Below are 27,163 nucleotides of genomic sequence, written 5' to 3' on the forward strand. Positions count from 1 at the left end.
TGAGCTGAACCACAGTGTACAAAGTGATCCAGATGGGCATTGACCAAGGGAAGAGCATATTGCTGACAGCACTCCTACGTATCAGCATGCACAGGCAGGAGGTATATAATAGTTACGTTGATGGCGATAGGCAGGAGTGAATCGTAAGCTCGATACAACATACAGCTTGTGAGAATTTTCCCCTCTGCCAGGTGTACAATCGCCCAGCTTGCAGCAGATGACCAATGATTGGTGGTGCTGACACCTTTCCACACATCTGTGCAGTGCACTGACATAGCTTTTGCTGGCACCTGCAGTTTTAGTGTACCAGGAATGTGGAAACAACACATTTGGGTGTTCTCTTTAACAGTGTACCACACTGTACTTTTTGGACACAAGCATTTGGTTATGTTTCCAGCAGACAAGTGCTAGGAGACTTCTTTCTTTCACAGCGAAGCTTTTAGCCTCTAGTTGGTTGGGATGTTTTGTGGCACGCTCACCCAAAATCCAGCGGCCGGGGAAGAGGTTTGTGTTTGAGTTTGCGGGTAATGGAATTACATTTTCACATGTTTGAATTACAGTTGGAAGCTGTCATGTCTGCAGCTTGTGTATAAGTTGTACTTTATGCATTTTCTGATGCAATTTACTTTTAAGCATTACCGTATTTACTCGCATAATGGTCGCACTTTTTTGTCAAAAAAGCTGACAAATTCAGGGGTGTGATCATTACCTGGGTTAAATATCCCGCGAGAAGAAAAAAAATATTTTTTTTTTCATTCTGCGTTTGCTGCGGGATGACAACAGGTCAACCAATAGACGGCTGCCGCTGTGTGTAGTGCGGGACACCAAAACAAAAATGACGGCCAGCGGAGCAAGCTGAACGCACCGAAAGAGATTTTTTTTTGTTCTCGTGAGTGCATTACGTGCATTGAAACAGTTTCTTCCGTGTCAGTAATGAATAATATCGTTAATATCAGCAAGTTTGCGGCAATAACCTAGCCATGTCCACTTTGAGGGGACAGAAACAGATGGGCATGCTTAGCTGCCAGTGACATAGAAACACATGGCCCGCATGCTGCGAAAACTGCGGCATCTGTCTTCACTACTATCCTAATACAGCTAAGGGTGGGCAAATATCTTAGGTGTGTTACAAGCGTCAGCATATGAATAGGGTACACTTCTAACGTAGCAGTGTAAACGTGGCTACTATCATTGCCACTCGCTATTTGTTGCGTGCCCACGAGTGCAGATAAGAAGAATCGAAAGGCGCCTTTTTGGTTGTTGACCACAACCATCATAAAGCCTACACATAATAAAGGCAAGTTTGGTTGTACCTCTTTTTGTCATGGAAGTGCGGAAAGTGATGAAAGGAATGAAATGGGGCATCTGCTTAAGAATGTTTGGTGCGTGCAGACCGCTTGGTTTGTCTTGAAGAGTCGTTCGCGTAGCATTCGACAGATGGTAAGCACAATCATTATTAGCTAGACTTGGCACACGACATATCACTGCGGCAAGTTCAGGGTGCGATCAATACAGAGGAAATTTTAAAAAATCAAATTTTGACGACAAAATTTAGGGGTGCGATCATTACGTGAGTACGATCATTACAGCAGTAAATACAGTAGTCCAGTAAGGCACTTGTGCTTGGCGGACAGCCTAGAAGAATAAGGACATACGCTGCACATGTGCATGCGCACATGACGTAGTGCGTCGCTTGTGGTGGCGGCGCTTGTGTAACATTGTTTAACGTCAGTTGGGGTGGCGGTTCTTATCTAACGTCTGCACCAGCTTCACTGTACACCCACTTTCACGGGGTGGATTGGAGGCAGACATTTCTTATAATTTTTTTTTTTTTTTTTTTTTTTTTTTTACGGATCTCATGGTATCGAGCAACCTCTCTGTCTTCCCACCCATAAGCAATTCCTTGCTTCGGTGCAGCAGATGTCATACAAGCCACTAACCACATTCGGCTCATCAGTCCAGATACCTCTGTATACTTTCTTTCTTACGTTATTGAAAATAGACTTCTCTTGATTGATTGACTGACTACTGAAAAGGCAATAAATATTATTAATAGTACTATTCATTGTGATTGCAGGACGTGGTCTGACCGAGAAATCCGGACCCTAGTCACACGTCTTTTTGAGCTGCCCATGGAAGCTGCCAACGCGCGTCAGGTGGAAGAGCACCTCACAGAGTGTGCGCATAACTTCACCCCTGCAAATGTGCCCTCAACGCCTTCCTACGAGCGGTACCTGGACTCTAAGCTGGTGAGCAGAATTAGTGGCTACAGCTCTTTAATGTGAAAGATGCTCTGAAGATCCTCAGCTAAGATCTTCTTATTTTGCTTTGTCATGTTCAGCCAAATTATTCTCGGCATATTATATCGCTTTCAGACTTTGGAAGTGATTGGTCAAGAGTGTTGAAGCCATCCATTTGAGCTTTTCAAAAGGTTACGGTATTTACTCAGTTCTAATGCACTCTATTTCAACCTTATTTTTACGACCAGAAATGTAAAATGCCACGCTTTCATTAACCGTAAAAACCGGCATATAATACGAGGTTTTTTTCCTATTATTAGCGTCCCAAATTTACGCCTCGTACTATATGCGGATTCGAATGAAAATTTCAGTCAGAAATTTGGGCTAGAAGTTTTGGTTTCGTTATTGCTGTGTGGCTATGGCTTGATTTCATTATTGCTGAGTGGCTATGGTTTGGCTTCCTTATTGCTACGTGGCTACAGTTTGGTTTCGTTATTGCTGAGTGACTACAGCATCATTCCTTTATTGTTGAGTGCTCACCTGGGCAGCACACATGCAAACCACGCTTCGCGAAGTGCGTGTTTTAATTCCACATTCAAGGACCAAGATGTCCGGACCACGAAAGCAGTACTCAGCTGCTTTCAAGAGAAAGGTTATTTTAGCCGCACAGGACATCGGCAACAGTGCAGCCGGGAGGCAGTTTGGCCTCAATGAGGGAAGCATTCGCAGATGGCGTCGACAGAAGGAAGCCCTTTTCGGGTGCAGTGGAACACGAAGAAGCTTTCGCGGCCCGAAGAGGGGTACATTCCTGGAAATTGAACTCGCCCTGACGGAGTTCGCACGCCAACAGCGAGCTGTGCATCTGGCTGTGCGTGGAGCTTATGCAGGCAAAAGCTAAGGAGCTTGCAAGAGAAAAAGGTTTACCGAGTCCTGCCTTCAAAGCTAGCAAGCACTGGATTTATCACTGCATGTGCCGTGCTGGATTTTCCTTACGCCGCCGAACTTCGATTTCGCAAAAGCTGCCAGAATCGTTCGAAGAGCTGCTTGTGGCTTTCCAGCGCCACATTATTTCGCTGCGCATGTCGAAGAACTTCCAGCTAGGGCAAATTGGCAATGCTGACCAAACGCTGGTTTATCTAGACATGCCATCACCCCTTACCGTGCACAAAAAGGCCTCTAAACAAGTTTATGTCCGTCACTGGCAACGACAAAACGCGAGTTACCACCATGTTGTCGTGCACGGCAGACGGACGCAAGCTCCCGCCCTATGTCGTCTTCAAGCGCAAGACAGTGCCTAAAGGTGAGGAGCTACCAAAAAATGTGGTCGTGAGATGCCATGAGAAAGGCTGGATGAATGAGAATCTTGTGCTCGACTGGATAAGGTCCGTCTGGTGCAGGTGGCCTGGCGCACTGTTGTCGTTCCCATCCGTCCTCGTGCTGGACGCATTTCGTTGTCATTTGGCCGACTCAGTGAAGAAACTGTTGCGTGAATCTGGCACTGAACTCGTCGTTATCTCGGGTGGGATGACGTCTCAGCTGCAACCTTTAGATGTTTGTGTGAACAAGCCGTTCAAGGACGCAGTCAAGCAGTGTTACGCAGATTGGATGAGCTCAGGTGGGCCTGCAGTGATGCCGACCGGGCGGCTGAAGCAGGCTTCACCAGCCACACTATGCAAGTGAATTGTGGACGCACGGGCCAGCATACCAGAGGACCTTGTGCGTTGCACATTCAAGAAGTGCGGCATCTCAAACGCGCTCGATGGCACAGAGGATGAGTACCTCTGGGAAGATATGTCCGACAAGGAACTATCCGAAGAGAGCACAGCTGAGGAAGACAGTGATTGAAGTGCAGAGTGCACTTTAAATAAATTTTTTCCTCGAGTTTTCTTAACTCGTATTATATGCAGATAAAAGTTTTTTTTTTCCATTTCGCGTCCAAAAATATTTCACTTCATACTATATGCAGGTTCGTATTATATGTGGGTTTTTACGTGTAGCACACATCCATGTAACAGATAGACGAAGATGTTTATCGCAATAAGGTTGGTTGTGGTAACTGTCAATGCGATGTGTGACATGCGTGCAACAACCTGCAAGGAAATTTTCTGGTACCAAAAGAAGAAACTGGGTGCGTGCTGGCATTTTCACGTGACACAGGCAGGGGATTACTGTGGTTAAGCTGCCATGATAGGTGTTTACTGCTCTTGATCGCACGTGCCTCACCCCTTTTCTTGTTTACATGGGATCTAGGGGTCAAAAAACATACCATACAATAGCAGTTTTATTATGTCTTAAATGTTGGTGCCAAAAGATAGTGTTTTCTGAGAGCATATTGACAAATAAAAAAGAAGCGTAACTCTACGGTATTGAGTTGTTTTCTGTGCGTTCGGTCATGAATTGTGGTGCTGGGAAATTGTGCAAAATAGAATATTATCAACAAGGTTCTACTGTTCAGCTGTACATCTATGCACTCTGCAGCATGTTACTAACCTGAACTGGCATCCAACAGTCACGATTGGCTAGAACAAGTAAACCAATGGGCAGTTAAGACAGCTTTTCTGCTTTTTTCTTTAGTTGGCTTTGCTGGACACCTTGACTAATTCTCGTCAAACTTAGGGTAGTCACAATGGAAGTTGACCATAACTGTCTTAACTTTTGTAGTTTTGATTGAATGCCTAGTTTGCACATTGTTTTGCATTCCCCTATGCACACCTGTTTTTCAGCCGACGATTACTAAAGAAGCGGTCATGAAGTGTGAGCCAGTGCTGTTCTTGCTGCGCAAGGCGTCGCGCACTCGCCCTGCAAACCACTTTGAGACTGTGAAGGAAGAGGATTACGTCTTCCGCATGCTGAACAACAATGCTTCGCGTGTCCTTGCACAGCTTGACGAACTGCGACGGGAACCAAAGTGAGTGGTAATAAATCTTCATGGTACAGTGAAACCTCATTACTACAAACACCACATTAACAAACTTTTCAGATTAACAAACATTTCCGAAATTTTCTGCTGACTTCTTATGATTTCAGTATTCAAATATTTCAGTAATACAAACTTCAGAATACCAAACTTTTCAGAATAACACTCATTATTCAATTTCCTTGCCTTGTTGATAACGCCTCAGTACTGCAAACTAATATTCCAAAATAGGAGGATTCTTTCTGTGTATCTTTCACGGCAGCTGAAACAGTTGGCTGGCAGACGACATGGTGCAGAAAGCAGACACTGCGGCGCATGGGCTCCGAAACCTGAGACGGCACCCTAGGAAAAAGAAATTAAAAAATATGTGGGTGAGAGAGAGAGAGAGAAAACTAACTTATTTAGGTAGCCAGCAGATTGGAGGGGGTCCAACCCTGCCTATATGGCGGTCAGAAGCTCTTGGGTTCTGGTGGCATCCTTGGCCTGCTGGATGGCCAAAAGAACTTTTCTTTGCATCTATTGCAAAGGCGACGAAGCATCAGGTTTTGCGAGCACTTGCTCCACCCAGAAAAGTGTCACCTAGCTAGGAAGGCACGTCTCTTCCTTCTTTCACCCTTCTCACTGCAGCCGTACTAGCTATGCGCGCCGAGAAATGTAGCCTCCGTACTGACTGGAGTGCCACACGGTTGCACTTTGCACTTTCCGGATGGCACCATTTACGTGCGCTTGTGCTTTAGCATAGTTCAGGCGGCCACCTCGAGCGAGACAGTTGCACTGTCCATGGCAAGGAATGTAAAAAACGAACAGCAAGAAACATCACGCTTTGGAGGCGACATGGGCTTTTCTGTCAGTAGTTTTCTCGGTGTCAGTGTTTGTTTTGTGCGTGTCACTCTAATTATACGGTGCTTCGGTCGTGCCTGGTGGCGGAATCTGCGGACAATAGCGGCAGCGCAGGCTGAGAGCCAACAGCGATGTTTTAGTGGATGGCTCATATGGTGGCAACTTATGGACTGATGGGTTGATGGACGGAAGGGTTAATTATTGGGCTTTCACTATAACAATCATTGAACAATTTACCACGGTCCCCTGAAGTTCGTTATATGGAGATAGAACTTTCCTTGTGCTTGCTGTAGAGGACTGGGCTAGGAATAACGTATGGCTTCTAGGCTGACTAGCTGACATTTTCTTTCAATTAACCATGACAATTTGCAGATTAAATGAAGTTGGCGAAGGTTGCATGTTGGGCTTGTTGGTACATCATACTAACGACCCTAGGTGTAGCGCACCCGACACAGGACAGAATAGCGGCACTGTACGTGTTGTGTGCCACACTTTTGTCTTGTATCGGGTATGCTACACCTAAGGCCTTTAGTGTAGCTTAAAGGAAGCATGACACCCAATTTTTTATCATAATCTGTATAGTGTGAGGTAACTTGCGCATTCAAAAACACGTTGGCAAAATTTTAGCGCATTTGAGGCGGCATGTAATTTGTAATTGAATTTTTTATATTACACTCGAACGGCATAACAATCAAGCCACACTCGATGTTATGCTCGTGAGCTGTGACGTCACAGCTGCATGCTTGCTGAGGGAGCATATACAGGGTGTCCTACGTAACTTGAGCCATGACGTTAAAAATAAAAGGCGTATCAAAAGACGTCAGGAACATTTCTTTATCCTGTTAAAAAAGCGTTTCAGCGTCACTTTAAAAGACTGTTATATGGTCAACGAAACTATTCTCATTTTATCATTGTAACTGTGAGTAGAGGGGCTAATACAGTAAAAAATAAAACTGGGCTCTCAGCATACGTTCTAACCCAAAATTTCAGTTTGAAATCACTGCCTCTAAGTCGTTCATACCAAAAACAACCGCCATTTTGTCATGGCTTGTGCAACGCCATGAGATGCAGGGCTACTGCTGTGTCAACTGCTCTTAAACAATCTAAAACCAAGTACTGTACACCATGCCAGACTCTCCTTTCCCTGCACCTATGAGCGCTGCAAGGGTGTCATTGTTGCATTTTGCCCGCAGTTGTTTCACTTGCACGACGAAAACTGGACTAACGGAAAACGCCTGCAGAAACTACCTTGGGCTGACCGCTGCGACACATGTGAAAATGAAACCACTCGTATACCATGAACCATTTGAACATGCAAAAGCACTTCATTTCGTCAGATGTCAGTGTTGCCAGATTGCTTTACGGTTCAAGTGCGACATTAATAAAATGCAAATTCAAATTGTCTACCACACTGAATGCACTAAAATTTTGGTAATTTGTTGTGGGGCACATACGGTTTAGCCTGAAGTGCATAATTCGAGCTAAAACATTTGTTGTCATGGCCCCTTTAAGTTTGTTCATATAGGTTGCAAGTCAGCAGCTGTTACTTGTTATCATTATTGTCACTTTTAACAGTCGTATGTTGCCATGCCTGTGCTGACATAGCCTGCAGTGTCACATGTGAATGGGAACAGTAGTATTGCCATGTGTTTTGGGTGTGGCCACCGTTGAGGGATACAAATGACAGCCAAGAGGCCTCTCATTTCCTGCAGGAAGTTCATCTGCCTGAATGACAATCTCGACTACTCCAGCAAGGACCTGAACCTTGTGAGTGCACTGACGCCATGAGTGGTCACTGTTGTGCTAGCCTTATCCCTACTTTCGAGCTATAGCTGTGCCCTTTGTCAAAGCTGCAAAGATCATACTGCATGCGAGACCTGACTGACAATACCAATTTCTGTTAATGCATATACAGTCAACAACTCATTTTTTAGATGTCCAATATTTTGGACATCCTCACAGCACTGCCATACCTCATACCCTCATAAAGCCAATATACCGTATTTACTCGCACAATGATTGCACTTTTTTGTCAAAAAAATTGACACAAATTCAAGGGTGCGATCATTACGCGGGTTAAATTTCCCGCGCCAGAAAATTTTTTTCATCCCGCAGCAAATGCGGGATGACAACAGGTCAATTAGGCGGCTGCCGCTGTGCGGGACTGCTGCGAGACACCAAAACAAAAATGACTGCTGGTGGAGCAAACCGAACATGCTTTTTTTTTTTCTTCTCTTGAGTACAGTACGAGCATTGAAACAGTTTCTTCCATATCAATAATGAGCAATATCATTAATATCGGCAAGTTTGCGACAATAACATAGCCATGTCCACTTTGACGGGAGAGAAACAGAGATGGGCGCGCTTAGCTGCCAGTGACATAGAAACACATGGCGGACATGCTGCGGAAACTGCGCCATTTATCTTCACTACTATCATAATATGGCACATTTCCGCTAAAGGTGGGCGAATATCTTAGCTGTGTTACAAGTATCAGCGAATGAATAGGGTACACTTCTAACGTATCGGTGTACATGTGGTTACTATCGTTGCTGCTCGCGATTTGTTGTGTGCCCACGAGTGCAGACAAGAAGAATCGAAAGGCACCTTTTTTGTCATTGTTGTTGGCCAAAACCTTTCTGAAGCCTACAAGTAATGAAGCCAAGGCAAGTTTGGTTGTAGCTCTTTTTTTTTTTCATGGAAGTGCGGAAAGTGATGAAAGGAATGAAATGAGGCATCTGCTTAAGAATGTTTGGTGCATGCAGACCGCTTGTTATGTCTTGAAGAGTCGTTCGCGTAGCATTCGACAGCGTTTGACAAATAATAAGTGCGATCATCATTAGCTAGATTTGGCACACGACATATTGCTGCAACAAGTTCGGGGTGCGATCATTACACGGTAAAGAAAAAAAACTAATTTTGATGACAAAATTTAGGGGTACGATCATTACGTGAGTGCGATCATTATGTGAGTAAATACGATATAATGGTGTCTGAATTTTTGAACTTTTTGCCATGAGTGCATGTCTGGAATGGCATTCATTTATGCATTAATCGAATCCAACACCCCCACCATTTTTATCACTCCGCAATGTCGCAGCCTCAAACTAGCATTTTAGTGCTAGCAGCTGTAGCCAGCCACATCCATTTGTGTTTGGCCACTTGTATGGTGCGTTTGGTGTGTAATCATTTTGTTCTGTCATTGTGCACACTGCAACACTTGACCTAGCTACTTTAACGTTCGCTTTTCAGAGCCACCTCAATGATTCATTGGCAGATTTGCGGAAGTCTGCTACTTTGGCCTTGTCCTCACTGTCCGAGAAATCGTTACAAAATAAAGGAGCTCACCCGATGGAGCTGTGCAAACTCTTCGGGCAGAACAGGATGCATCATGCAAACTGACATTCTTAGCGTGACCTGTAGTACCTGGCAGAAAAGAAGACAGAAGTACAGCTATATGTGCATCGGAATGTATGCACATATAGAGTGTATGTTCCTGTATTATGCATTCCCTTTTTGGACATTTTTGCAGTCCCAAGTCACTAGAGAGTTCAAAAGATCGGACGTTAAGTGTAGTACTGACAAAAATGTACCTCCAGCACCTAACCTTTGCAGTGGTAGGTGCTGATGATAAAATAAGGTAACATCACCCTGCAACTTGGTTAAAACACGTTGGCAGGCTAGTTGGTTTGAATACATAATAGAGTGTGTAAGCACAACTGAACGATTATCTGTTTCTTTCTACATCCTCGTTCAGTCGTGCTTACACGCTCTATCATGGACCCTGCAACTGCAGCCACCAGCATGTGTTGCACGCACTTGTCTGAAACATTTTACTTTTAGTAAACAACGGTTCGAACCTGGCCGTGGCAGTTGAGTTTCGAAGCTGGAATGCAACGATCTTGTGTGCCAAGCATTCGGTGCTCGTCCACCCCAGGTGGACAAAATTAATTTGTAATTCCCTCCTAAACCGTGCCTCTTAACTAAAGTGTACCTTTAGAATTTAAAAGCTTAGAATTTAATCACATTTATTTTCACTAGGAGTGTACGAATATTCGAAGCTTTCAAGTAATGACTAAAGTATTGTCCTATTCAGTTAGCTTTTCAAATAAACTAACCAATCTTTGCCAGTCCAGATATTTTTCAGATAGTTTTCAATAACTTGACATTATCAGATTTGCACAATCAAACATAAAACTAAATTAAATGTGTAGTAAATTTCATCCTAGCCAAAGTGGAGTTATAGTTATAGCCAATGTGGTGTTATATATTGCAGACCACACTGCATTGCTCTGATAGACTCTACCAGCTGAGCTGCATTCATTTGCAATTAAATTTTGTCAGACATGGCATTTAGCAGCGGACGTTGTTCAGCACTATTTAAAGATGCAGCACTTGTGCTTATATTTGGATTAAGCTTGAATACATTTCATTGCAACATTATTATTTAATAAATAGTTGTGCCATCTGTCGCAACGACTTCAACTAGAGAAAAACAGCCTTATTTTCTGTTTAGTCTTCAAAGTATGCAAAGATTCTAATGGGCTCATGTGACTGCCTTCTAAACTTTCATTCTAATAATGCATGCCTATGGATACTTTGGAGACTCCTTAGTATGTGAACAAACTGCTTGTTTCTTCGTAGTATTTTATTTGTATTTTTGATAAAGTATGCTTCATAATTTACAGTGTAGTGACAGAAACTTGCTAATGTTGTGAATTCAGTTGATCCCAGCTATATGAGACTCGGATATATAGATTTATAGTCTGCATCGAAAAGTTGTAAAATCCTCTTTAAAATCCCATGCGAAAGTATGACAATGCACTATGCATACATCGAACTACCACATACGATATTGACACGTGTACTTATCATTATCGGGCAACCACATTTCGCCGCCTAACAAATGTTATTGCACAGCACAGGACGCGCCTGCATTTATCCGAAGTTTCTGGAAAGTTATCGATGCTTCTATCCGCTGTCTGTTGTCGCCGAACCTTATGTTATCTGATTTCGTCACCTGACGCGAATGTGTAGAACTTTGTGAAAGGCATGCGGGTCCGAACGATTAGTCTGGAACATTCGACGACTGCTCTATAAAAGCCGACGCGCTTGACCTGCTGATCAGATTTTCGACGATCGCCGACTGTGTTCGCCGCTCTCGTTGTGCTTTAAGTGTAGCCTGTTTTGTGGGCACAGGTTTGCCCAATAAAAGCTAGTTTTGCCTTTCACAGTATTGCTACTGTGTTCTTTGACGTCACGACCACGTGACATCTGGTGGAGGTGCTTTGTGTTCATCTACCGAACGCCCCCACAAAGCCGTGACCCAAGCCCTCACGCGGAAGACACCAACGTCACCAAGAACCAGCGAGGTAGCCGCAGGCTGCAAGGACTGCCCCCGGAGCACGGACTTTTGCCTAAGACGACTAGGAAGATGGCCACCAAGTCCACCCCAATGGCAGCCCCAGCGTCCCCCGTCGTGCTGCAGCAGCCCAGGGAGCCTCCGACGTTCCGCGGTTCAACTTTCGAGGACCCGGAAAGTTGGCTTGAGATGTTTGAGAGAGTCGCTACGATTAACAACTGAAACAGCGACGACAAACTGCGATATGTCTTCTTCACATTGGAAGATACGGCCAGGACGTGGCTCAAGAACCGAGAAGCCACCTTAACGACCTGGGAACTTTTCCGTAGCGGCTTCCTGCAAACATTTACAAGCGTCGTGCGAAAAGAGCGAGCCCAAGCTCTACTGGAGACCAGAGCGCAGCTGCCGAATGAGACGATTGCAATCTTCACTGAGGAAATGAGCCGTCTGTTCCGCCTGCTGATGCGAGGTGTGAAGAAGGAACTTTTTGCCGGAATGGTACGAAGCCCACCGAAGACCGTCGACGAGTTTCTTCGCGAAGCCACCAGCATCGAGAAGACACTCGAGATGCGAAACCGGCAATTCGACTGCCGCACGAACTCGACAAACTACGCCAGAGTTCAGTCACTGGCCACCGACAACCTATGCGAGACTATCCGAGCTGTCGTGCGGGAGGAGCTACAAAAGCTGTTCCCATCATCACAGCCTCAAGTGGCTTCGATTGCCGACGCTGTGCGTGAGGAGCTCCAACAACAACTTGGAGTAGCCCCTGAATCGCCGCAGCCTGAGCCGCAAGTGATGATCTACGCCGCCGTCGCATGCCGTCAAGGTCCCCCTCCGCGACCGCGCCAGGGCCCTGTCACGCCGCAGTTCCGTCGTCCGCCGCTGCCGCCGCCAGCATGACCACCTGTCGCCCAGCGCACCTACGCGAGGAAGACGGACATTTGGCGCACTCCTGACCACCACCCGCTCTGCTACCACTGTGGCGAAGCGGGTCACGTCTACCGACGATGTCCATACCGGGAGATGGGACTGCGAGGTTTCGCCGTGAATTCTCCGCGCCCACAGCAAGGTGAACGCACCCGCGATATCGCCGACTACCACGCCGCTACTCAGTGGAGCTCTCGACGGCCGTCGTGTTCGCCATCACCAGGCCGCTACCTATCACCACAGCGCCGACCATACACTGGCCCAGCCCGGGGCCGGTCAGCTAGCCCATATCCGGAAAACTAAAAGCAGCAATCGATGGAGGTGCGGTTGCTGTTCGTCGAACTGACGAAGATCCTCCGCCGCCGCCGAAAGACACCGAAGAAACTACCTTGACGACATAACGAAACGCCACCATCCCGACGAAATCAGGAAGCCAAGACTACACCGACGAAAGACGACTTGACGACGCGACGTTCCAACTTCAGTTCAACACGACGCAGCTATGATCCGACGCCAAGATCTAACTGTAACGCAAGACAAAGAACCACCGACCTTGACGTGCTTCTCGACGGCCACGCAGTCACCGCCTTAGTAGACACAGGAGCCGATTACTCCGTCATGAGTGGGCCCATCGCTGCCCAGTTGAGGAAAGTTAAGACTGCATGGGAAGGCCCTCAAATTCGGACTGCTGGAGGACACCTGATTATGCCGACTGGGATCTGCACGGCAAGAATTATCGTTCATGACCGGACTTACCCTGCCACCTTCGTTATCCTGCAACAGTGTTCACGAGACGTCATTCTCGGCATGGACTACCTGAATCAACATGGCGCAGTCGACCTGAAGTCGAAATCGATAATGTCGCAAGATCAAGCAATACTGCTGGAGAGCTGTCGTAGTCACCACTCCTTGAGTGTGCTCGAAGATCAAGTGAGCTTCCCGCCGCGCTCCAGCATTATTATTTCCGTCGGCACCGAAACACCCGCTGACGTGAAAGGCATCATCGAGGGCGACCAACATCTACTGCTCGACTGTGAAATTTGCGTCGCAAGAGGGATCGCTCGATTCCACGGAGGGCAAGTGGAAGTTATGCTAACCAACTTCAGCCAAGAGTTCAAGCACATCAACAAAGGCACGACAATCGCATGTATCGAGGAAATTGTGGAAACCAGCAATGCCTTTGTCCTCTCGGATTCAGCTGCATCTACCCCGATGAGCATAGTCCCCGAACCAGACTTCGACGTGAATCCAAGTCTTCCTATGAGTAAGCAGCAACAGATCAGAAGTCGTCTACGAGGATACAAAGACTGCTTTTCGACGTCATCGAGGGTTCGACAAACACCAGTTGCAAAGCATCGCATAATAACTGAAGAGAGCGCTCAACCACTCCGCCAGAGCCCTTACCGAGTTTCGACGCGAGAACGTGAAGCTATTAGGCAACAAGTCGGCGAAATGCTGCGCGACGACATCTTCCAGCCGTCGAAAAGCCTGTGGGCCTCTCCTATAGTCCTGGTGAAAAAAAAGGATGGAACCCTACGCTTCTGCGTCGATTATCGTCGACTGAACAAGATCACGAAGAAGGATGTGTACCCCCTTCTACGGATAGGTGACGCATTGGATCGGCTCTGCAACGCTAAATACTTCTCGTCAATGGACCTCAAGTCCGGCTACTGGCAAATAGAAGTCGACGAGAGAGATCGCGAAAAGACTGCCTTCATCACGCAAGACGGCCTCTACGAGTTCAAGGTCATGCCATTCGGATTGTGCTCGGCGCCTGCAATGATTCAGCGCGTCATGGACACAGTGTTAGCGGGACTGAAGTGGCAGATGTGCCTTGTTTACTTGGATGACGTCGTTGTCTTCGCCGGAAATTTCGACGATCACCTTAGGCGGCTTCCGACAGTGTTAGAGGCCATTAAGTCATCAGGGCTCACTCTGAAGCCGGAAAAGTGCCGCTTCGCTTACGATGAGCTTTTGTTCATAGGCCACGTCATCAGCAAATCAGGAGTATGCCCCGACCCACAGAAGACAGCTGCCATCGCAAAATTCCCACAGCCAACCGACAAGAAGGCAGTGCGCAGATTCCTTGGCATGTGTGCCTACTATAGGCGCTTTGTCAAGGACTTTTCACGCATCGCGAAGCCGCTAATACATCTAACCAAATGTGATGTCGAGTTCAAGTGGGAAACGCCGCAGGCCAAGGCATTTCAAGAACTAAAACGACGCATGCAGTCGCCGCCGGTACTTGCACACTTCAACGAGGACGCCAATACCGAAATCCACACTGACGCCAGTAGCCTAGGCCTCGGTGCCGTCCTAGTCCAGAGGAAAGAAGGACTTGAACAGGTGATATCGTATGCTAGCCGGTCGCTGTCAAAAGCGGAAAGCAATTATTCTACGACTGAAAAGGAATGCCTCGCCATCATTTGGGCTACAGCTAAATTCCGCCCTTACCTCTATGGGAGGCCATTCAAAGTCGTCAGTGACCATCACGCATTGTGTTGGCTAGCTAGCTTAAAGCACCCTTCAGGACGGCTGGCGCGGTGGAGCCTCAGACTGCAAGAATATGACATCACGGTAATATACAAGTCCGGAAGAAAACACTCCGACGCCGACTGCTTATCGCGCGCCCCCATCGATCCCCCGCCACAAGACGACGAGGATGACAACGGCTTCCTTGGGATAATAAGCGCGGAAGATTTCACTAAACAGCAACGAGCAGACCTGGAGCTAAAAGGCCTCGTTGAGTATTTGGAAGGGAACACCGACGTTGTCCCTAGGGCATTTAAGCGCGGGTTATCTTCGTTCACGCTACAAAACAACCTGCTCGTGAAGAAGAACTTCTCACCAGTCCGCGCCAGCCACCTTCTTGTTGTACCGTCAGCGCTGCGTCCAGAAATACTACACGCCCTACACGACGATCCAACCGCTGGGCACCTCGGATTCTCCCGGACGCTGTCGAGAATACAGGAAAGGTATTACTGGCCGCGTCTGACCGCCGACGTCGCCCGTTACATCAAGACATGCCGAAACTGTCAACGACGCAAAACACCACCGACAAGGCCAGCAGGATTACTACAGCCGATCGAACCTCCTCGCCGACCATTCCAGCAGATTGGGATAGATTTGTTGGGGCCGTTTCCGATGTCAACATCCGGGAATAAGTGGATCGTCGTGGCGACGGACTATCTCACCCGCTTTGCTGAAACTAAAGCTCTACCAAAAGGCAGCGCAGCCAAAGTGGCGAAATTTTTCATTGAGAACATCCTGCTGCGACATGGTACCCCAGAAGTCCTCATCACCGACAAAGGAACGGCTTTTACAGCAGAGCTCACCCAAGCCATTCTGCAATACAGCCATACAAGTCACACGAGGACAACTGCCTACCATCCGCAGACGAATGGTCTCACGGAGTGCCTGAAAAAGACCCTCGCCGACATGCTCGTTGTGCTTTAAGTGTAGCCTGTTTTGTGGGCAACGGTTCGCCCAATAAAAGCTAGTTTTGCCTTTCACAGTATTGCTACTGTGTTCTTTGACGTCATGACCAGATGACAATATGTCGAACACTGTACCACGCAATGCCCATACAAGTGTGCTTCTCCTAACAGAGACGAGATCATTTCTCGCGTCGTTGGAAATATTTCATGGCGACAAACATGAAGCGGCACTGTTTTAGCAGATGCTGTCAAACAAGAGATTGAATCTGAAAGGCAGTGCTTGCCATGGAAAAAAAATGAGCAGGGAGCCCTCAGTCTTGCTTGCTATGCGTATGCATGGCTCATGCAAACTGCTGCCGTTCACTGTCGGCAAGAGCACATCGCCACGTAGGGTTGGTTAATATTGATGAAATATTAATCGGTTAATCAATTAAATATATGCTGCAAAACAATTAAACTTCATCGGTGTCCACCTTTCATTTAATCGACTTAATCAATTAGGCCTGTTCAATTAATCAGTTTTGAGATTTAGACAGGAGGGGCACAAAAATTCTGAAATCGTACTGGAATGGTGACGCACAAGCAGTCATTGTGCGACTGTGGCAGAGCGACTGTCGACAGTTTTTCCGAGTCTCGTAGTGATGCGAAGCCGAGCGCTTCCCCTGTCTTTTCCCACGCACCGCCACGCCGCCCAAAGCCGGAGGCTTGAAATGCCCTCGCAATTAAAAGCATAATATAACGACCCAGTCGCTGATAGTCGTGCCAGTCCACTAAAGACGTGACACAGCATGCTCGCCGGTTTGCAGCGTGTATTTGACATAGCAGTGCATGGAGTTCGTGTCGATTCCAGCAGATCTATAGCGTTCGGGCGTCTATTCTTGCATGCTGGTTGTGTGGCCAATCAGAGGTGTCGGTTTCACCCAATACAGAAAAGAGTGCGTGGTTCAGAATCCTAAACCGGTAATCTTGTTTCGCTCTGTGCATATCGCAATTTCTGGCGTATGTCAGTTTGACCTCACGGTTAACTTTTGGTATATTTCTTATATTTTGTTTAACTGAACTGCACAGGGATTCACTAGTGCCTTTTATCTCATTTAATTCTGTGCCAAGTGTCATTTTATAAAATACATTGTTTATGATTTCAAAAGCCACTATAGTGCCAACTATATTTAGTCTTTAACAAGTTAAAAATTATCCTTTATCAAACGCTTATACACTTGTGTTTCAGCCTTGGTTCCACCTCTCTAACTTTGCCCTAGGGTCTGGCAAAGATTTCGATTAATCAATTAATTGATGAGGAACCCTGCATCGAAAACTATTAATCGATTAGAGGCTAAAAAATGAATGAATAATCATTTATCAAATAAAAATATTTATCTATCATCCCTAGTTCCACAAGAAAGCTTAGATGACACTCTATCTTTCCATCGAGTGGCACTGGGCATGGGATGCCTAACTGAACATGCTGCACCGCCGAGTTTGTCGTCTTGTAGACAGGGGCTTTTGGAAAACAACATTTTATGATTCTGCGAGTAGCCAAAACAAATTCGACCCCAATGTCCACTTGCGGGGAGCTTTACATTACTGTTTGAATTTCAAAGACTGCTGCACGCCATATCCGTGCTTTGCGGAACTCATCGCTGTGCGATTCGCGGATCCACATTGAACGCATTTAGTTTGCGCCCACATGATTACACGTGAGTGGGAATGGACTCAGATGTTCTGCAAGCTGAAAAACACTTTAAAAACTAGATGTTTGTTTTTAGTGTTGGGAATGAGTTTAGTGTTGGTGCTGAGAATGAAGGGATATCCCAACCGCGAGGTGTTGGAGTGTTGAGGGGCACGCAAGATGAGGCATGTGGAATTTTTAGGTGGCCAAGAAGCGAGGACGACCGGCTCCAACAGGAAGCTGTCTAAACAATGTATTGTTGGTGTTGCAACAGATACATGGTCGAATGTGTTCGTGCATGAGTACAAGTGCACAGAGGGCAGCACGACACATAACCATACAGGCTAGCTTGTTTTCGTGAAGTGTCCATTTCTACCTTATCTTTAACAAAAATGTGCGACAAGAACTTTGAAGCGTTCGAACTATACTGTGGTCTTGTGTCCCTGCAACATTGGCTTTTAGGGTTAGGATTGCGGTCAGTACAGTAGAACCTTGTTTATACGTTTTGACAACAAAAAAAGCGTACTAACCGGTAAATGGTATGATCCGCAATAACTAAAAAAAATTTGCAGACTCAACTATTGTTGACACCTATATAATGCGAAGTGTCACTCGGATTGTTGGGGCACGAGACGCTGACGCGCATCGAGCAGGTGGGGCTGCGGCAGCCCAAGACGCGTTTTGTTGTTTTTCTATTACGTGTTGTTTTAAGAGGGCGTCTAGAAACTGAAATGAAATTAAGGTGGTGGGCAGTGCCGGATTCTGCCAAAGCGAAATGTGATGCCCACATCGTGCCGCCTGCAGCATGGAACTGCGGCATGTTTGGATTATTGCCTACTAAAAGCATGTGGTACACTACCAATGGCACTATGTACAACGCACTGTAAAACAGGTGAAGATGCTTGTCGCAATAGGTTTGGTGTGGCATTAGCTGTGATAGCATGACTAACAAGCCGTGAAAGCGGTGTGTGACGACCCGGGCGGAGATTTGCCAATATTGGAATAAGAAACTGTGTGCGTCAACGTTTTCACGTGAGACGAGCGGCTATATACTGTTATCGATCGTGCCCGTCTCGCGCCTTGTTCACATGGGGTCTAGCGGCCGGAAAACGTACACAATTGCAGCCTGCAGCAGGGAACAGCGGCGCATTTCGGTTATCGCCTGTTAAAACCATACGCTACGCATCCGACGGCACTGCGCACTGTGAAACAGATAGGCGAAGATGCTTATCACAATAGGATTGGCAGTGATAGCTGTGTATGCCACATGCAACGAACCCGGAGATTCGCTGGCACCGAAATGAGAAACCGAGTGCGCACCGGTGTTTTCATGTGAGATGGGCGGCCGAGAATTGTAGTGAAGCTACTGTGGCAGGCAGCTGTATACTGTAATATATATATATATATACATAAGAAGAAAGCGCATTAACCAAGGGGCCAGATTTTTATTAGTCATATCATAGGAAGCCAAAAAACACTGACACCAAGGACAACATAGGGGAAATGACTTGTGCTTAATAAATGAAATAAAGAAACGACAACTTAATGGAAGTGAAAGTGGATGGAAAAACAACTTCCGCATGTGGGGAACGATCCCACAACCTCTGTTTGTTGGCTTCCTATGATATATATATATATATACCGTATCTTCACGATTCTAAGCACCCCCCGATTCTAAGCACCCCCCCCCCTCTATTTTCGCAAAAAGATTGGGCAAAAAATCTGCATGCAAATCTAAGCACCCCCCTATTTGTTAGGAAGCGCACGTAGTGAAGGCCGCCAAGCGCACTTGCTCACACTGTCATCGAGCCTGAGCCGTCGGAGTGCCGAGGTGGAACGGCGTCTGCGGCACGAGTACGCATACAGCCGGACTGTGCGGATGTATGGCAAAAGCTACAGAAAGCGTCCCCATCAACCATCGCAAAGTGGATTTCGGACGCGTGGAAGCGGGTCCAAGTGGACGTTGTGGTCAAATCATTTAAGAACTGCTCGATCACAAACCACTTCGACGGAACGGAAGACAACCTGCTGGTGGGATACCGAGAGCGGCGGTTCAAGCGGTGCGACGAATTCGAGTGGCAGTGATAGTAAGTGAGCATCCGACACAAGCAGTGGGTTCACTGTGTGCACCGATTTTTCTTTTGAATGTTTGCAAAATAAAATGTTATTATCGCACCCGTCTCGTCATGATGTCGCAGCGAAAAGAGGGTGGGCGGGGTCATTCTAGATTTTTTTAATCTAAGCACCCCCCTCACTTTGGGCATCGCGATCGTGCAAAAAAGGGGGTGCTTAGAATCGAGTAAATACGGTATGTGTGTGTGTGTGTGTGTGTGTGTGTGTGTGTGTGTGTGTGTGTGTGTGTGTGTGTGTGTGTGTGTGTGTGTGTGCGTATATATATATATACACATACGGCACGTGCCTCGTGCATTTTCTTGTTTACATGAGATCTAGTGGCAAGAAAACGTACCATACGATCGTATTTTGGCAACGTACTGAACGTTGGTGCCAAAAAATCATGCTTTCCGGAAACGTATGAACTGAGAAAAAATGAGCATAACTCTATTGAGTCAATTTTTGTCTTCTCGATTGCAAAAGTTGGCGGTAGGAAAACGTATGTAACGAGAATGTATCGTCAAGGTTCTACTGTATATCAAAGACCATTCTACAGCATGAGCAACTTCCAACGTTCGTGAGCAAAATAAGTCAGTTTTTGCGCATTCGACACACCCTTGAGAAGTAAATTGGTAAGTTCCCGATTTTCGCGAGTTTGGTAAACTGTCTGAGACCTGGGGAGATCGCAGATAAGCCTCAAATAGGCATACTTTATATATTGAATTATCTATATATTGAACTATGTTGTGATCTCCTTCAAGTTTGGTACACAATTAAACCTGGATATAATGAAATTGACAAATGCCAGAAGTTTTCGTTACAAAGAGGTTTTCGTTATATGCAGTTTCAGCATGAAAATCCGAAAAAGAAAGGCACAAATTACACGAAGGGGAAACTGGAGGTCTCCAAAAACACATTTATTTAGCAGCAAAGAGCCGTGTTATTTTGCTCTGTTGCTTGTTCGAGGGGGACGGCAACCCTAAATGCTCGTAAGACATCAAGGAACACAACTTTGCATCTTCATCGTCTAGCGAGCCCGCGACGCGGTGCAAAACAACAATGGCATCCAGCACTTCCTTCACGGAAGGCAAAGCACGTGATGAATCGAGCTCCGAAGATTCGTCATCATCACTATGATATGGGACACTATCCACCAGCTCCTCATTCGAGATCTCTTCAGAAGTGACGGCGCATTCGTCCACATACAAAAAATCGCAAAGCTGCATGTTGTCCGGGGCTGCTCCATTCACTCGCAGTGAAACCCAAGCTTCAGCGAGATCGCGCGGGCCTGAAAGCTCTTGCTCTCCACTGTCAGTTTCCGCAGCCTGAACCAGCTGGGATTCCAAATTTGGCAGCCACATCCTTCTTTTCTTTTGCCTCCAGAAACAGTGTCCAAGATGGCCATTTTGTCTTCAAGAGTCAAACAGACAGACAGACAATGAACTTTTACTGAGGTCCTGAGGGACTAGCCGGCGGAGACCCGTTGGGGCCCCCGGCTCGCCGCTGGCTGCTCCCATGTCGGAATCGGGACGCTAAGCCTCTCCCCTCTTTTACGGGCCCTCTGGACGGCCATGGACTGGAGCTTGAGTTCCATACTAGATGTGGCCTCGTCCCAGTCCCATTTGCTGGTGAAGGACATATCCCGTATAGCAGGACACTGCCAGAGCATATGAGATAGAGCGCTAATCTCCTCCCCACAATCTGGGCACTGTGGGTCAATTTCTGGGTAAATCCTGCTTAACCTCGCGAGGGATATGACCTCGTCTGAAGCATCGTAAGCGTGATAGATTGCGATCTGCATAGATTCAGGTGTGGAGGCGGGAAGCGCCTGCGTTCCTCTTTATAGTGGGAGACGATCTCATGAAAGGTTAATAAGGGGTCGCTGTGACCGAGCTCCTCTGGATCCAATGTAGCCCCACCGCCGTCGTGGCACGTTAGTTCTCGCGCACGGCGGTGAGCAATCTCATTGGGGTTCAGGCGGCCCAGCAGCACGTTGTCGCCCATGTGAGCGGGGAACCATATAATATAATGCACGGGGTCACAATTAGTCTGGACTTGCTTTTCAGAATCACCTCCACCTGTGTCGCAACCATTCCCATAGTGAAAGCCCTGACGGCAGCGCGTGAGTCAGTGTAGATATACGGCCTTTTTGAATCCTGCATCGCCAGGATTCAAAAACATAACGTAATTTGTTATTTCCAGGGTGTCTCCTGCCGCCACTTTGTTACATAGAGGTCACAAATACATGTGACTGCGGGGAATAGAGAAACTTGGGAATGTCGAGGGATTCATCGTATGGAGGTTCATTACAGGCATGTTTAACTGTATCAGGGATCAACTGTATTACGATGTGAACATTGTTTTTTTATATTAATAGTAAAAAAAGGCTGTTGATCATTCAGAAACTGTTGGGAAAGTTTTCGGTATTCAATTCAATTCACTTTTGGCAACATCAAATTCATATTTGATTAGGTCTAAAATATTATTTGCACACCCCTAATTTTATGTAAAGCATCATGTTGCATCATATACTGTTTGCAATATTCGGAGAGGTTCAAAATAAAGCAGTGTCATCTCTGAAATGAGTGTCACTGCTTGAAAAACATATATTTATGTTATATAAGCCATCCAGATTAAATCATCCGCCACTGTTGAGCTCCAGCATCTGGTCGATGCATGGGACTGTAGGCAAACAGTGGCTTCATACCACCAATGACAACAGGAAGATGATGAAGGTTGTCACGTTAAGAAGTTTGCCATGAATCTGTGCTAGCAAGTGGTATTTCTGCGTTGTGCACAAGAGATCTAAAGCTGTTACTGACCGAACTGACCGTAGGCGTTTACCTTGATGACTGCAGAATGAGGGAAGCGCTGCTTGCGAATAAGGGGATGTGTGCCTGACTGCACCAATTGCCCCATTTCTGCAGGTGCGGCTTGTGGTGCATGACTTCTACGAGAGTCTGTTTCCGACATCGTCGCAGTTTGAACTGCCAACAGAGTACCGGAACCGGTTCCTTTATGTTCGTGAACTGCATGCCTGGCGTGCCGAGCGCAACTGGGTGTATGCTGTCACCTACGTTGCATTCGGCGTCCTAGTTGCTTTCACGGCGGTCACATTCTGCAGTGCCTTGGTGAGTACGCAGCAGAACTTGCTTACCTGTGCTTGACATTAAAGTGTTGAGTTTGGAACAAACTGACAAGGAAGCGTGGACATGAGGAAACATTCGTGAATATATCAAGCAGTATTATAATGGGTGAAAAGATGTACACATAAAAATTTAAGTTTAGTTTTCTGTGAATAGCTGGGACTCAAGTTAGGCCCTTATGGCATGAAATCTCATGAAAGTCGCTGGTCTGATGCCTGTACTATAAAAAGTTTCAAAAAGTAGAGTCCAGGTACAGTTTCCACATTGTGCATAAACTGTTAGCTTTTGTCATTGTGTTTTCATAGCATGGCTTGTTTTTCTGCTTCTCTACAATTTTTAAGGCTTGTGATGTGGAAAAGGCTTATTGTATTTTTTTAAACTGTTAAGTTATTTGCTCCATAACAAATGCAGCAGAGTTGTGCGACCTTGAAAAATCACAGACTAATTTCCGGCAAAGTTGTTTCTTGTGCCCATTTGAACTGTTCACTTTTAGTGCCTGTAAATAAATTAATGCTTTAAGCTTTACCTACATATGAGCCTTGATATGGCAACCATTTCTTGTGAACTTAAACATAGGGTCACATTTCATTGCTCCAGGATGCTACGAACACATACACACAGCAGGGTTCGGTCAATTCGACTCCGTGTCGTTCATGTCAAACATGTCGTCCTCTGTACAGTCTGTTGCACGTTTGATATTCTGCATTCATCACACGTGATTCCACAACACCCACAAATGAGATGGTGGTCCACGCTTAGACTAACCACTTCACTAGTTCATCCTGCGAAGCACGCCATTCTCCGTGACACCAAAAAAAATTGGCTCGAGTTCAACGTGGCTTGAACCTAGTTATCTTGCATTAAGGGGTATCGTAATTGTCGGTAAATTTTTTTGTTTCTTGTTAAGACACGTTCTCCTGTGATCAGTCTTAACAGTCACATGAAGAAAGGAAGTTAGTCTGTTATCAACTGATGCAATCTTAAGCACTATGAGAAAAAAGCCACGTGCGAGTAAAGGACTTATTTTTGGCTTTGTGTCAAAAGAAGCTAGCAGTGACAGTAATAACGCCAGAGAATGCTGTGGTAGATGGACTGGTTTAAGTGTTGCCGTCATCATTTGCTTAACTGTGGGAGCTTTTCTTTATTAGTTGAAGCATTTGCAATGTAATACTTGGTCCTAAAGAATTCTTCCTAATGTGTCTCACCTCTTCATTTTTGCTTACAGCGGAGCAACCGAAAATCCTGCCGCTCTGATAACACTTGCATCATCTGAAGACGCAACTCTTCTGTCTGCTGGTAAGGTTAACCGCTGTAGTTTGTTTGCTCTGTGACCTTTTATTGCGGCATGTTTCTTTGTGTTCACTAGCTCTATTTAGCTCATCAGTGTTGACATCCATATTGCGTTGTAAATTGGGATGATTAGTACACGAGGTCGCGGGATTGAATCCCAGCCACGGCGGCTGCATTTCAATGGGGGTGAAATGCAAAAACACCCGTGTACTTAGATTTAGATCCGCGTTAAAGTACCCCAGATGGTTGAAATTTCTAGAGTCCTCCAATACAGCGTGCCTCATAATCAGAAAGTGGTTTTGGCACAAAAACCCCATAGTTTTAATGATTGGCGAATACCGGATAACTCAAAAGGTCAGTGAAGGATCTGATAGACATGCAAGTGAAGTCCCAGGAACACAAAGACAGATGCTTATTTTGTCGTCCTTTTAGAATTTTCACTTTAGAAAAGGTCAAGCGTCTTTCTGGCACTAGTGCAAGGAAGAAGCTATGCATTCACTATGCATTCTATAGAACAAAATACTTAAAATTTACCTCAAAAGGATGTTACTCTGTGGAATGAATAGTATGTAAATTCAGCTGTAGTACCATATGTGCTGCCAGTTACTTCACACTTTATTGTGGATATTTAAAAGTGATCTTGAAAGAGTGTGGCTTGCCTGATAATTCTAAAGAGCAGAACTCTATTCAAATAGATTGCGGTCTTCAGTGAACAGTTTTGGGTGATTTGATACCAGTGGAAGCTCTTAATGGCTGGTCCAGTACAGGTTTGTACACAAGTTTATCTTACTGGTAATGTTAACATTATAAGTGGTCTCAACCTGCTAGAGCTGGTGTCTTAATTTGCTCCATATACAAGGTTTTTGCAAATCTACTGACGGCTGCTTGCCTTTCTTCTTTAACTAAGGGTGTGTCAGCTTCCTCGTGCAAGGCAATGAATTACTGTGCAACTGAGCCACTTATTGCACCTCATGACAGTGCTGACGGTACTTAAGGGCCCCTCACCAGGTCTGGCCATCGTGAGCTGACAAGCACAGTGCATACAATTTGCACTAACGATCCTATCTGCTAAGAATTAAATCCCTACACGCTGCAGAAACAGCCTAAATTTCAAAACAAACACCGTTTGCCCTTCTCCTCGCGGGCACTACGCTCCCAGCCGGAGAGTTGACGTACATTGCGCAAGTGTGCCTGCGTACTGGGCAGTGCGCACTTCGTGACACACGTGACTTCGAGAATTAGTCAAGGCATCAGTTATTTGTTTAATCTGTTGTTTCAATAGACGAATTGAAGTTGATAGAAATAATAAAACATACAAACCAAATATCTGCATGCTTTTGTTCTACTTTGTACTGTAGCAAGAGCAGTCTACTTCCATTCTGTCCGCTTGTTCCCACGTTGGGCAGTCGTGCACGCAGAGAACAAAACTATCTCATTTTCTACAGTGTTCCAGCGCCGCAATCATGCTCTTTCATCCTCTAACACCTGCCTCATTGCTCATGATTGTGGCACTGATCAGGTGTTCTACTGCAGAGTGTGAAAAATCTTCCACTGCGCAAAAAGAGATAACCGCAACAGCTCGCGCACGAGGCCTTTACCGGAAGTGCAGCACTCAACCAAAATGCCTAAGAAAGAAAAAAGAAAAGCTGGGGCCTGTGACATATTTATCAAGTCACCCTCTGGCTTCGGCATGGGAGGATGCAGGGAAAGAATTTCACTTGCAGAGGTTAGACAGGGCAAATGGAGAGAGTGTCTGTGTTGGCGGTGACGCTCACCTACTGAAATCATGGGTTTGCACCACTTAGAATATCTCTATCTCTGCTATTAATGAACTAATTTGAAAATCATTGTGGTAGAACACTCCTTAGTTAAAACAAGGAAATGTACAAATGATTGACGATCGTTGTGCGTCAAGGGTGCACCCATTAAGGATGTCCAGTATTTAATAGCGTTGACGAAATTGGTACTGGCACCTATTTATTGCCTTTGATGTGTAATCTCTGCCAAAGCAGTGGAGATCACTCCCTAAGTTCTTGCCAGAACCTTTCATCCACAGAGTGTATCATTCATAAGCCACATTCTCTTGTATTTTAGATCCTTCTGCCATTGCTGGAAAGAAAATTCACTTGCAATCTGCCCAACAAAACATAGTTTCCTGTAGAGATTGCTAGAAGAAACATTGGTGTTAGTGTCTTCACAGGCACTGCAACTATGGCAGTTCATCCAGCACAGGAATCACGAGTGGTGCACCCGTGAGCAAAACTAAGGGATGGCGTGAGAAAGCCAATTTTCTCCTCTGCCTGTGAATGAAACTTAACATTGAGGATTGCAGTTCAAACATGGCACTGCGAGCTGTTGAATACACTCATCAATGCAAGTTCACACATTTTAATTACAAAGAAATTGAGTTCTGTCGAAACCATGCGGCCTGCATACTTTTGCTCACGGGTGTACGTGGATTGGCCTAAACTTTGTCCTTCCTGTTCCCGATTTAAACAGCTTTGTGAATATTGCAGATTGATTATTTTCGACAAAATATAGTGTTACAAATGCCACAATACGCAGTGGCTATTAGGGTTGTGCAAACACTCGAATATCGCCGAATCGAGTGGTATAGCGTACGCACGAATAATTCTGCTTGCGAATTGAGTATCTACTATACAATCTTTCAAATGTTCGATACATTCTATGTATAGATCCCTGACGTCGGCTTGATGCCCAAATGTCGCAATTTGCAGAACAGCACCACCTCTGTCTGTGCGATGCTGACAGTGGTAACAGCAACAAAAGCAGTGTGTATTTCATAAAGTGCAAGAGCACGTGCAAAGATTGGGTATGATTTGCCGCGGATACGCACATAGATTGTGTTAGATATGCGGCGACGAAGTTCGCGCCACTTCAGCAGCCGTCAATCTAACCTGCATGCATGATATAGGTACCGATGACTGATGAGCCACCCGTAGAACGTATTAGCGACAAGCAGTCCACGATGGCTTGCGGCCCATTACGACAATGGCCAGCGGTGAATATTCGTCAACTTGTCATGACCCTCCAGATTTCAGAATCTTTGGCAGGTTTCAAATCACGGTGAACTTGACAATTAAACGGTGCCTTCTCTTTATCATCCGCGCCGGCTACACACAGAGCAGTGATCAAGTCGCATGATGCACGGTCCTTTCATCTGTCGTGCAGATTGGCTTACGATAACGCACCTGCCATA

The 27,163-nt window shown here is 45.9% G+C and overlaps 1 protein-coding gene across 3 annotated transcripts in view; it reads left to right on the top strand.

Annotated features, from left to right (window-relative positions):
- Gnptab (N-acetylglucosamine-1-phosphate transferase subunits alpha and beta) overlaps nucleotides 1-27,163 on the top strand; it is a 122,111-nt gene that overhangs the window by 83,271 nt on the left and 11,677 nt on the right. For all 3 annotated transcript variants that reach the window (XM_075690633.1, XM_075690634.1, XM_075690635.1), the window contains 5 exons: nucleotides 2,078-2,249; nucleotides 4,964-5,148; nucleotides 7,710-7,764; nucleotides 22,435-22,638; nucleotides 23,879-23,949. In XM_075690633.1, coding sequence (XP_075546748.1) covers nucleotides 2,078-2,249; nucleotides 4,964-5,148; nucleotides 7,710-7,764; nucleotides 22,435-22,638; nucleotides 23,879-23,926 — 664 coding nt within the window. In that variant the 3' untranslated portion in view covers nucleotides 23,927-23,949. The remainder of the gene's footprint in view (nucleotides 1-2,077; nucleotides 2,250-4,963; nucleotides 5,149-7,709; nucleotides 7,765-22,434; nucleotides 22,639-23,878; nucleotides 23,950-27,163) is intronic.

The sequence above is a fragment of the Dermacentor variabilis genome, chromosome 4 (assembly GCF_050947875.1).
Source record: "Dermacentor variabilis isolate Ectoservices chromosome 4, ASM5094787v1, whole genome shotgun sequence".
Classification (NCBI taxonomy): Eukaryota; Metazoa; Arthropoda; class Arachnida; order Ixodida; family Ixodidae; genus Dermacentor; species Dermacentor variabilis.